The 13,425-nt window shown below is 38.7% G+C and overlaps 1 protein-coding gene across 2 annotated transcripts in view; it reads left to right on the plus strand.

Annotated features, from left to right (window-relative positions):
• hdac6 (histone deacetylase 6) overlaps positions 1-13,425 on the plus strand; it is a 124,486-nt gene that overhangs the window by 51,349 nt on the left and 59,712 nt on the right. For both annotated transcript variants that reach the window (XM_039776176.1, XM_039776177.1), the window contains exons 9-13: positions 5,067-5,171; positions 5,337-5,405; positions 7,613-7,739; positions 12,770-12,835; positions 12,936-12,995. In XM_039776176.1, the coding sequence (XP_039632110.1) occupies positions 5,067-5,171; positions 5,337-5,405; positions 7,613-7,739; positions 12,770-12,835; positions 12,936-12,995 (427 nt within the window). The remainder of the gene's footprint in view (positions 1-5,066; positions 5,172-5,336; positions 5,406-7,612; positions 7,740-12,769; positions 12,836-12,935; positions 12,996-13,425) is intronic.

The following is a 13,425-nucleotide window of genomic DNA, read 5'->3' on the forward strand; positions in this document are numbered from 1 at the left end:
AGCAACGTTGTGCCATTAAACGGCAAGTGTGACGTTTGAAAAGTTAAAACAGGCCTATGGGGAACATTCTTTATCCCGAGCTCAAGTTTTTCGCTGGCACAAATCATTTTTGGAAGGCAGAAAACACGTTGAAGATGAACACCGTTCAGGGAGGACTTCAACTTCGAAAACCAATGAAAACATCGAACGTGTGAACACTCTTGTGAGATCAGACCGTCGTTTAACATTAAGAATGTTGAGTGAACAATTAAATTTGAACAGATTTACCGTTCATCAAATTTTGACTGAACATTTGCACATGCGAAAGGTCTGTGCCAAAATGGTGCCGAAAAACTGCCCTCTCCATAACAGAATTTTTGACCTCAAAAGGCATTCTTGTGATTCCCTAGCCCCCTTATTCACCTGACCTCAGTCCATGTGACTTTTTCCTTTTTCCTAAACTGAAAAATGTCCTCAAAGGACGTCATTTCGGGACTTTAGAAAACATCCAAAAGAGTGTAACGGACATGCTGAAGACAATACCGGTTGAAGACTTCCAGCGCTGCTACCAACAGTGGGAACAACGTCTCCATCGGTGTGCAGCTGCCCAAGGGAACTACTTTGAAATGGATAACATTGATGTTTGAAAAAAATAAAAACTTTGGTAAATAAAAAATCAGTCTCATTACTTTTCTGCCAAGACCTGTAGGATTCTTAGAATGACGGGATACAAAATCGGCAAAGAAATCTTGTTTAGTTTTCTTAACTGCAGCCTGGAAATTGTAAAGAGAAGTCCTAAAAATCTGTTTAGAGACAATCGGTCCATCTTTTTTCCAACGCCGTTCAGCAGTTTGACAAGCGCAGTGATCCTGTAGTTTCATTTAGCCAGGGAGCAGGTCTTCCCTTATTACTGCGTATCTTGGGTGGAGCAATTGAGTCTAAAACTGTTTTATATCCATCCATCCATCCTCTTCCGCTTATCCGAGGTCGGGTCGCGGGGGTAGCAGCTTAAGCAGAGAGGCCCAGACTTCCCTCTCCCGGCCACTTCTTCCAGCTCTTCCGGGAGAATCCCAAGGCGTTCCCAGGCCAGCCGGGAGACATAGTCCCTCCAGCGTGTCCTGGGTCTTCCCCGGGACCTCCTCCCGGTTGGACGTGCCCGGAACACCTCACCAGGGAGGCGTCCAGGAGGCATCCTGATCAGATGCCCGAGCCACCTCATCTGACTCCTCTCGATGCGGAGGAGCAGCGGCTCTACTCTGAGCCCCTCCCGGATGACTGAGCTTCTCACCCTATCTTTAAGGGAAAGCCCAGACACCCTGCGGAGGAAACTCATTTCAGCCGCTTGTATTCGCGATCTCGTTCTTTCGGTCACTACCCACAGCTCATGACCATAGGTGAGGGTAGGAGCGTAGATCGACTGGTAAATTGAGAGCTTTGCCTTACGGCTCAGCTCCTTTTTCACCACGACAGACCGATGCAGAGCCTGCATCACTGCGGATGCCGCACCGATCCGCCTGTCGATCTCACGCTCCATTCTTCCCTCACTCGTGAACAAGACCCCGAGATACTTGAACTTCTCCACTTGGGGCAGGATCTCTCCTCCAACCCTGAGAGGGCACTCCACCCTTTTCCGGCTGAGGACCATGCTCTCGGATTTGGAGGTGCTGATTCTCATCCCAGTCGCTTCACACTCAGCTGCGAACCGATCCAGAGAGCTGAAGATCACGGCCTGATGAAGCAAACAGGACAACATCATCTGCAAAAAGCAGTGACCCAATCCTGAGTCCACCAAACCGGACCCCTTCAACACCCTGGCTGCGCCTAGAAATTCTGTCCATAAAAGTTATGAACAGAATCGGTGACAAAGGCAGCCCTGGCGGAGTCCAACTCTCACTGGAAGCGGGCTCGACTTACTGCGGCAATGCGGACCAAGCTCTGACACCGGTTGTACAGAGACCGAACAGCTCTTATCAGGGGGTCCGGTACCCCATACTCCCGGAGCACCCCCCACAGGATTCCCGAGGGACACGGTCGAATGCCTTTTCCAAGTCCACAAAACACATGTAGACCGGTCGGGCAAACTCCCATGCACCCTCCAGGACTCTGCTAAGGGTGAAGAGCTGGTCCACTGTTCCGCGACCAGGACGAAAACCACACTGTTCCTCCTGAATCCGAGGATCGACTATCCGGACGGACCCTCCACTCCAGAACCCCGAATAGACTTTTCCAGGGAGGCTGAGGAGTGTGATCCCTCTATAGTTGGAACACACCCTCCGGTCCCCCTTTTTAAAGAGGGGGACCACCACCCCGGTCTGCCAATCCAGAGGCACTGTCCCCGATGTCCATGAGATGTTGCAGAGGCAGTGTCAAACCAAGACAGTCCTACAACATCCAGAGCCTTAAGGAACTCTGGGCGTATCTCATCCACCCCGGGGCCCTGCCACCAAGGAGTTTTTTGACCACCTCGGTGACTTCAGTCCCAGAGATGGGAGAGCCCATCTCAGAGTCCCCAGGCTCTGCTTCCTCATTGGAAGGCATGTTAGTGGGATTGAGGAGGTCTTCGAAGTACTCCTCCCACCGACCCACAACCGTCGAAGTGAGGTCAGCAGCGCACCATCCCCACCATATACGGTGTTGACACTGCACTGCTTCCCCCTCCTGAGACGCCAGACGGTGGACCAGAATCTCCTCAAAGCCGTCCGAAAGTCGTTCTCCATGGCCTCTCCAAACTCCTCCCATGCCCGAGTTTTTGCCTCAGCAACAACCGAAGCCGCATTCGCTTGGCCTGCGGTACCTATCAGCTGCCTCCAGAGACCCACAGGACAAAAAGTCCTATAGGACTCCTTCTTCAGCTTGACAGCATCCCTCACCGCTGGTGTCCACCAACGGGTTCGGGGATTGCCGCCACGACAGGCACCGACCACCTTGCGGCCACAACTCCGGTCAGCCACCTCAACAATAGAGGCACGGAACATGGCCCATTCGGACTCAATGTCCCCCACCTCCCTCGGGATGTGGTTGAAGTTCTGCCGGAGGTGGGAGTTGAAGCTACTTCTGACAGGGGACTCTACCAGCCGTTCCCAGCAGACCCTCACAACACGTTTGGGCCTACCAGGTCTGACCTGGAAGAATTAAATTTTAAGACAGAATCGTCGATACCATTATTATGGACATGCACATCAAGACTAGAGAAAATGGCTTTAAAATCGGATATAACAGAAGAATTTAAAAAGTGCGAGCAGTGTGGGGGACAGCTATTAGTCGGGACATCAACAATAATATTTATATCCATTATTATAGAAAAGTGATCAGTGAAAGAAACATAGCATAAATCAATATTATTAACTGAAATATCACGAGTAAGAACGAGATCAAGGGTATGACCGAGAGAGTAAGTTGGCGTATTAATATGTTGGATAAAATCAAATGAGTCCAATAGTGATAAAAAGTCATTAACCAAAGGTTTCGATTGACAACAAACGTGAATGTTAAAATCACCAACAATAAATACTTTGTCATGGGAGAAGGTAATATCAGCTAGGACATCAGAGAATTCAGAAATGAATATATTATTAATTACAGGAGGTCTATAAACCACGGCAAACAACAAAGAAGTGGAGCTGCCCACTTCGAAAAGCTGCAGTTCGAAGCTACTAAATGGACCTTTTGTAACGCTCCAACACAAGAATATACTTTTAAAAACAGGGGCAACGCCCCCCCATGGGGAGTCAGACGAGGAGAGGTTAAAAATGAATAACCTGATGGTGCCAAGTCAGTAAAACATGAAGAGTCACCATTTGCAATCCATGTCTCAGTGATGAAGAAGAAATCCAGTTTATTTGAGGTAATAAAGTCTTGTAGAATAAAAGTTTTATTAGACACTGATCTCATGTTCAAGAGAGCAGCCTTGATAGAGGTAGAAGAGCTCGTACCAGGATGAGCACAGGTGAGCGTGCGAAGATTAGCAGCATTTACTCCCTGATTGCATGCCAAGGAAAAGTGATGCCACCTTGAAATGGAGAAATTAAATCCAGTATCCAGTGCCAATGGACCAGGGATGGTGTCCTGTGCAGGGGAGGATGGGTCATAGACAACTCGCAGGCATTGGGAAACCAAGCTCTGGGATTTAAGTTGGCGTTGTTTAACAGCAATGCCGGCTCTTTTACCACGGTGGGTGCGTTTGCATCTCAGAGAGGCATTCAGCTCACTGATACAGGTGAACACCAGCGTCCAGGTGAAGAAGTCAGGAGATGAATAAAACAAAGGTGGAGGTTCACATAATATCCCAACAGAAGATGAAAACTGAAAGGAAAGCAAGCAAGAAAATATGTTAAGTAAAGAATCACGATCGTAGGACAGTGGTCGTTGAGATAAACTAATACAAAAAAACATAGATAAAACATAGATTAGCAAGATGGTCAGATGGCCAGCCACACCAGTCGGCGCCATCTTAGGTGTCCTAAGACTAACAGATGACTTGAGTGCTGCATTTGTTGCTCTCAAACTTACAAAGTATGAGCCAAGGTTAGCTAAAATTATCAGCATGCATACAACAGCAAAAATCACATTAATTGGTCAAAAGCATACCAAATGCAAACTTTTACCTTTCAATAAAATGTTGTTTGTATCATTGAAAGCTCTGTTATTGTGTTTTTCTTTTAAGTTATGTTAATGTATGAGATGTTTTTCTAAACTAAAACCTCAGTATTCAGGTTAAATTGCCGTGTTGGCACTTTGCGATAAATAAGTGGGTTTTGGGTTGCAGTCAGTGACCCTCTGTCAGTTTCAGAGTTATAATTGGGCTTCTAGTGGCCTTCCATGTGTCCTCCATTTTATAGTTTGCTATAACTGTGGGTTAAAAAAATTAAGATTCTGGAAATAAAGCACTCTGGAGGGAAACCAATAAAGCCTTTTACCAGAGAAATTCCTTAATAATTCAATGTACCTTTTCTAATTCAATATACAGTTCAATTCACTGTATTTTTATATATCCATGGAATTGCCCTAGTTCTTCCCCCACTTCCAAGATATTTATATTTTTATATTTTATTTTTTGATCCATATTTTAAGCAATTACTTTTTTCCAGACCACCAGGTCACCATGCAGAAAGAGACCAGATGAGTGGCTACTGTATGTTTAACAATGTGGCCATTGCTGCAAGTTATGCCAAAGAAAAATACAATCTAAAGCGGTAAGTTGAATATACAATCATAGGTACAATAACTTTCTGTATTTATAGTGAACTGTTTTCACAACACTGTTACAATGACATTTGTGAGTTGCCCCAAACTGCAAATGTGTAATAATATATTTTACTGTTATACGTTATACTAATAAGTCTGTTGTTTGGTTCCAGCATATTAATTGTAGACTGGGATGTGCATCACGGACAGGGAATACAGCATATATTTGAAGAGGATCCCAGGTTTGTGTCTTGTATGCTATTTGAGTATACTATTTTTATAGAAAAGTTTGTTTGCCTTTTGATCGTCATCTCTGATACGCCACATAGATCTGCAGTCCGTCATAGTTTTAAACCACATAAAAGAAAGTTTTCTGTTAACTCCGCATGAATGTCAAAGGATGGGCATCTAGGGCAGGTAACTTTGCCACCTGAAGTGGTGTGTAGCCTAGTCCATTGCACCAGCTCTTCGATGTTTTCAAAAATAGTTTCATTGCCAACATTGTAATTTCTGCAGTACTGATGAATGTTCAATTTTCTGTCTTCGTCACAATATTGCAGTTGTATGCATTTTTCTAATTAATTATTGTGCTTTTTCATGAATCTGTATCTCCCGCACTGACATACTAAATTAGGCATGAGCCAACCACAGAAGATGACTCACCAATCAAAGCACAGTATGTGGTAGAGCCCACCCTCTCAACTTAGACGAGTTAAAGTTTTATTTCAAGCCGTATTTCATGATGCATTTAGAGTAATATTACAGACAAAATTAAATAAATACAAAAAACATTTCATGACACATTTATTCTCACATTTTTTTGACATATTTATATATTTATGCTTACATTTTATGACACATTTATTTATGATTACATTTCACAGTACTTTTATTTGTGCATTTTTTTATTTATTTAATTTTGTCCGAAATATTCTCGTTATGTATATTCCATTTTTACTCAGTTCTAGTAGTTACTAGAAAGTGTTTCTCACTTTGTCAGGAGCTAAAGCTTTTTTACACTTGTCATAAAAACAAGTCCAAGACATTATAAAGGTTTGGGGCAGCCACCCGTATATTGTTTTTCCCAGCTGCAAAAGGGTTTCCTTTATCAACCAATCCATGTGCATCTCTCAGAGTCCAAAACATAACTGCTATAGTAGCCTAAGATGGAGGCGTTAAAGGTCTTGAGAGGAACTGATGTCATCAAAGGGACCGGAACCAGAAGTGACGTCATCAAAGGGGCCGGCTTCGGAAGTGACGTCTTCAGAGGTGCTGGAACCTTGCAGGATTTCCCGGGAAAGGTCTGTAGGGAACTGAGAAAGACAGTCAGCGCACTCTGCCGCCCCCTGGTTGGATGTTTTATTACAATTGCTTGAGCCCTTTAGCTGCCTCCTACTCACATGTGTGTGACACACTATATTGTGAGAAAATAAGAGCAATTTTGACAAGAACAGACCATTCAGCCTAACGTAATTCTTCAATCCCTATTCAAACAAATTTGGCAAAATGTTATCAAGTTGAGTTTTGAAACTACTATCTACCAGTCTGTCTTATAATTTATTCTATAGTTCTTTGAGTTAAGAAAACCATTCTCAAATGTATGCAACATTTATTATTAACCTACTTCCCTCCATGTTTCCATTTTCTTGTTGAAGAACTCATTTTAAAATAACGGCTAGAATTCAATACAGTAATTTCTTATATAATTTTCTAAACTTCCTCTTAACCTTTTGTATGTCTATCTAAAATGAAAACTCACCATAATCCTTTACTTTTAAATTACTTTCCACCCATTCACACAGTGTACCTTAAAATCCCACTTGTTTTAGTTAGTTTTCTAGCCTGTCATGTGGTACATTGTACATTCTTTGAAAAACAACATAAATAATATCATTCCTCTCTGGTCAGATGATTTGATGCTTCATCATTAAATTGCAACATATTAGCGATACACAGTCTCCCCTGTTTAAGCCCATGTTAGCTGTTTACTAATATGCATTTACTTGGCATGATAAATACATTGAGCCCACTGGCCTAAAGTTACTAGGATTAGGGTAATCTTATTTATATAATGTGACAACATTTGCTCATCTTCCAGCTTTATGGACCTTTTCCAGTCTTAAGTGATCACTGACAAATATGTGTTAATTTCATTTATATATGTAATAACTGACTTCCTTAAACTCTAGAATATATGTTATCCATTCTTGGTAGTTTATTTGATTACAGTCTTTTATATCTTAGTAGCATTTCTTTTTCTCCTATCTAACAATCATGGGGGAAGTCTTTACTAGCCCTTGTAGCTTAGTGTTAGATTATCAGTTTCTGCACATGTAAAAACTTCAGAGAAATATAAATTTAGAACATTATAAGTTTAGATCACTGAAATGGCTGGCAGTGTAAATTATATTGTTTTCCTTCCATCCTCATTATTTTCCTTCTTCCATAGTGTTCTTTATTTCTCAATACATCGCTATGAATATGGACGTATTTGGCCTCACCTTACAGAATCAAGTGAAACTGCTGTTGGTCAAGGAATTGGAGAGGGCTATAATATAAATGTGCCATGGAATCAGGTGTGTTATATATATATATATATAAACATTTATTGGTAGTGGTAAAGCCTAAAAAATGAGAATAGCTTTTCCCATCATAACTATTTTTATCAATGCAATAGAATGAATGAAGTTGATCCTGTGGTCATTGTAAAGGTATTAGACATTTTGACAGGAGATAGACATATACAGTGTGTGTGTGTATATATATATATATATATATATATATATATATATATATATATATATATATATATACACACACTATTGATCCTAATGTGACACTAGGAAAAAAACATATTCTAACCTGAGACTAATGTATAGTTTGATGGTAGCTAGTACAAAGTCTCTGATAGTAATACCAGAAGCAACATAGTAGAATTAGCCTTGTGCTAAAGGTGCTTCCCAGGCTTATGAAATTGTAATTCCAAACAAATTTTTTTTGTGACTTGCAAATTACACAAACAGTACAATATATTGTGAAAAGCTTAGTTGATCATCTCCAATGACTGTGCCTTGAAGAATAATATAAAGGGACAATAACAATGATACTTGACTTTATAAATATCAAACATATTAATAGAATTATGAATGTGTGATAAAAATATAAATAATGGCTAAATAAATAACTTACCTTAAATAACTTAATGTAAGAGAGTTAATGATTTGGCATTATGGATTTCTATACACTTCCCTTATTGAAGATGTGAATGGATTATGAGGAAAAAGCACTTCCTCAATATCTCTGAACTGGACTTTAGAGAGCATGTGACATTGTTCATGATGTCCTTCATCTTAACTAACCTCTTTCTTATCGATAGTGCCTTCCCAGAGGCTATACTAGTTGTCAGCATAGAACCAGCTATCATGATTAACTTAGAAATATGTTAGCATATGAAAACAATATCTGTAACACTTGGAGACTTGTGGTTTGGTGCACTTACAAAAAAGGGAGATTTCAGTACATTCTTAAATTTCAAGAGAGTATTCTTTTTGAAAAAAATCAGACATTAATGTACAACTGGCAGCAATTAGAATAATTAAGTACACTCTTTTATAAATAATCATAAGTTGTGATGTATTTATGGAGTTAAGTATTAAAAACACGTGTGTGTGTGTGTGTGTGTGTGTGTGTGTGTGTATATATATATATATATATATATATATATATATAGGAGCAGGTGACAATGGTGACCCGCAATCCAGTGGTTTAACATACAGATGTGGACAAATTTGTTGGTACATATACAGCTCATTGAAAACATAATGTATGTCCCCTGAAAAGTGATTAAGTGAAAAGCAATTATCCCTTGTATTTCTACATGCCTTTAATATGTTATTGAGTAAAACAAAGCAAGTGTGAAAAGAAAGTATTGCTTATTTTACAAAGATATTCTAAAATAGCCTGGACACATTTGTCGGAACACCTAGAAAAGGTCATAAATAATTTGATTAGAGTGTTTTTTCAAACCAGCTGTTTTCTTTTAATTAATATTACACATGTCTCCAATCATGTAATCAACCCTATTTAAATGAAGAAAAGTTGTCACTCTGCAGTTTGGTATCGTTGTGTGTCCCACACTAAAAATGGACCTTAGAAAGCAAAGAAGAGAGTTGTATGAGAAAATCAGAAAGAAAATTATAGATAAGCATGTTAATGTCAAAGGGTATAAGACCATCTCCAAGCAGCTTGGTGTTCCTGTGACAAGAGTTGCAAATGTTATGGAAAAGTTTAAGGTCCATGAGACTGTAGCCAGCCTCCCCACAGGAAAATTGACCCCAGAATGGGTAAAAGGGTAGTGAAAATGGTAGACAAAAAGCCAAGGACAACTTCCAAAGAAATACAAGCTCCTCTCCCAAGGTCAAGGTCCATCAGTGTCTGATCACATCATTGTGACAGTTGGCACAATGAAAGGACTCCACTGTTGAAAGAAAAACATAAAAAGACAGACTGGAATCTGGGAGAATATCCTTTGGATTAATAAGACACAACTGGAGCTTTTTGACAAGTCGCATCAGCTCTTAGTCCACAGACAAAAAAAGTAGGCTTATAAAAGTAAAGATCACCTTACCTACTGTGAAACTTGGAGGAGACTCAATTATTTTTTGGGACTGCTTTCCTGCATCTGACACAGGGTACCTTGAGCCTGTACAGGGAACAATTAAATCTATCAAAACATTCTGGAGTGAAATGTACTGTCAAGTGTCAGAAAATTCTGTCTCAGTTGCAGGTCATGGATCCTACAACAGGATAATGAGCCAAAACACACAGCTGAAAGCACCCAAATATGGGTAAGAACAAAATATTGGACTATTCTGAAGTGGCCTTTTATGAGCCCTGATTTGAATCCTATCAAACATCTATAGAAAGAACTGAAACATGCAGTCTTGAGAAGGCAGCTTTTAAACATGACACAGCTGGAGCCAAACTACCTTTTGAAAGGTGCAGAGGTCTCATTGATAGCTACTTCTTGCAGTGACTATCTTTACAGGTTGTGCAACAAAATTTTAGGTTAAGGTTCCCACATTTTTGTCCATGTCATTCTTATTTGTGTTATTACTTGAAATCTTCTGTTGACTCAAAACTCTAAAGCAAACTGACTTTTGTTAAATATGGAATAAACAATGATGGGTGCCAATTACTTTTGATAGTTTCAAGTTATTGTGGAGGGGTACCAACAAATTTGTTCATGTCTTTGGGCATGAAGAATATACAGTATATTTTTCACCTTATTTATTACATTTTTAATCATGTTATGTAATTGAGCCTCAAAAATTTATAATCAGAAATGGGTGAAATATGGGTAAACTGTACCTTTGAATGACAAGAAAAAGGACTAACTGATGGCTTTTTAAAATAAAAATAACTGCTTTGTTTGTCCAGTCACTGGATTTTCAGTTTACTCCACTTGTTAAATCTTCAGTTTGCTCCGCTTGTTCAGCTTCTGACAGTAAAAGCAGTACTGTCTGGCCTCAATGCATCCCTGCTACTAATATTCATAAAAGTGTTTAATATATTACTGACAGACTCAGGCTACTTACATTGCATGTACAGTAAGCCTAGCACTCATGCTGTTATTCTTATACAGTATAATTTGGTTTGGACAGTCTATAAGCCCTTTATCTGTAATTTAAATCTAATACAATTTAACAGTCTTTTTACTGAGAGTTTATGTTGAGTAATAGAAAAATTATTAGAATCTACTGTGTATTCATAAATTCAACAATACATTGTTTCCTGTATAAGAGTGGATTTGTTTTAACCTTTTCTTATTACTTTTACTTTAAGGTTGAAATACTTAGTATTTTACTGATTGTAGAGGACAAATGTTGCCACATTATGTGTCCACAATGCCATCTGTTATTTAATTAAAATTTATCTGATTGGTTGCTAGAGATTATGTAGCATGGACCGGCCAGCATCTTTAAAGTAATAATGTTTAACATGTTACACTGGAACATCAACCCCTTGGATACACCAAAAAATTAAAAAAAAACCAAATGCTAGGGCTTACACAAAATTTTATAGTATGCTGACTTTTACTGGCATTTAAACTTAATCTTTGCTAGTACTGTAAGTTGCATTGGATTTTTGCAGCAAGCACTGTGGATGGTTTTCCATCATCAGGTACATCATATATATTATTATTTATATTATTACATTTTAAATCTTATTAAAAGTTCTCGGTGCAAACTTGACAGTTAAAGCCTGAAGACTTCTAGCCATTTTTCCTATGGTGATTGCCTGTTGAATCAAGGAAAAGGTTTTATAAAAAAAAAGGTGGCTTGATGTTAAAAAAGGATAGGTGGGACAAAATATTGCAATTTGCCAATTAATTTATAATAGTCAAACAAAACATGACAAGATAATAAAAAATAAAGTAAATGAATATCGAGTGATTCCTTTAGTAAGGAAACTTCCTAAGCTTGTACTAAACTCGTCTAACTCTACAGCAAATTAATGCAAATGTAGCCATTGTGAATATTCTCTCAAAGTATTCTAAGAGTGCATTTTGCTGCCTTCCCAGTTTGCATCCAGCAAAATAAAATTGAAACTGAAGAGATGGCTTTTGGGCATGAGGCAGCTTGCTGAGACACACTGCTTTAACTGTAGGCAATGAAACTTGTAACATAAAAGAGAGTGGCAATGAAACAGGCAGTGAATTGATTGAATCTATTCATTACAGGCAAATGGTGCAAAACATAGGTGATTCTTTTTGTGAGTCTTTTGCAACCTCATGAACAATGAAATCATGATTTGGATGGCTCCTAAAAACTTTGGTTTGCTTCATTATGTTGAAATCATCCTCCAGATCCTCAAAAGCGGTCTCATTCTTGCATCCAGTCCAGTGTACAATAAAGGTTTTTTATTTAATTATGCCTAAGTAACCTAAAAGATCTGACATTTTTTGTTAAAAAAATGCTGCCATGTAAATGTCATGCTGAATAAAGTTTAATCAAGTTACTTTTTAATATTGACTTCAAAAGCAAGTTTTCAGCATACCTATTCTCCATATATTAATAACCACTGAGGTAAAGCAAATTTGTACAGGTGTTTTTGGTATGTTTTGAATGCACAATATTACTGAAGATACTGAAAAATATATGGAGGTGTACTGTCTTCATTGGTAGTTTAATGAACAACAGATACCATATAAATGAAGAGAAACCCACATATCTGTTTTATAATAATACCAACTACTTTACTATTATTTTTACATAATTGTCCTCCATTAATGCAGTATATATACATGGTCAAGGTTCAGAATTTTTAATTATTAATTGATAATTTGTCAATAATTATGGTTTAAATAACATTGTCCTGGTCTCCTGCAGTTATCATTTTTTACTTCATTTTTATAGCCACAAAATATGTTTCATTTTTTTCTTTTTTTACTGTTTGTAACCCTTATACATATTCTATTTGTCTTTATTCTACAAATAATTGTCCACACCTATAAATATGCTACAACATATTGTTCACACTGTTCTTGTTGAGATTAATTTAGGCACAGTGTCTTATTAATTCATTGTTACTTTTGTATTCTTAGACTGGAATGAAAGATGCTGATTATATTGCAGTGTTTACACAACTACTTCTGCCAGTGGCTTTTGAGGTTTGTGATGAGATTTTTAATACTTGAGACTTGTATGTGTACTGGTCTAGAAGATGATTTTGTATAATTGTGTTGCCTAATTCATCTCTTTCTACTACAGTTCATGCCACAGCTTGTGCTTGTTTCTGCTGGATTTGACTCTGGAATTGGAGATCCTAAAGTAAGTATAAATATACAGCACTTCTAAATTAACATGGCTAAACACATGGCTAAAGTCCTTTATACACAGAACAGTGCTGAGAACGCATTACTGCCCACAAAGCTCCATTATTGACAGGAACGTGAGAAAGCATCAACATTTACAGTAAATAGAAGAAAATGATAACCCTGAACTTTCCTGAACAGGTCTTCCGCCTGTCTACTTGTAGGAGCAACTTAAGTATTTGTTAACTTCTCCACTACCACTGAAAGCATATCGATTTTCAATCCTTCTCTCTCTCTTTCACTTTCTTTCTGTCATGCATTGGCCTGTTTTCCTACAACAAGTGAGCAGTAGCCTCAACTCCCCTCCCAACTCTAGGCTGAAAATATGTGTTTCCTGCATATAACTTCTGGCCAGGTTCAGAATCATGTTTAGGTTGGAATTGCCC

Source organism: Polypterus senegalus, chromosome 13 (assembly GCF_016835505.1).
Source record: "Polypterus senegalus isolate Bchr_013 chromosome 13, ASM1683550v1, whole genome shotgun sequence".
NCBI lineage: Eukaryota > Metazoa > Chordata > Cladistia > Polypteriformes > Polypteridae > Polypterus > Polypterus senegalus.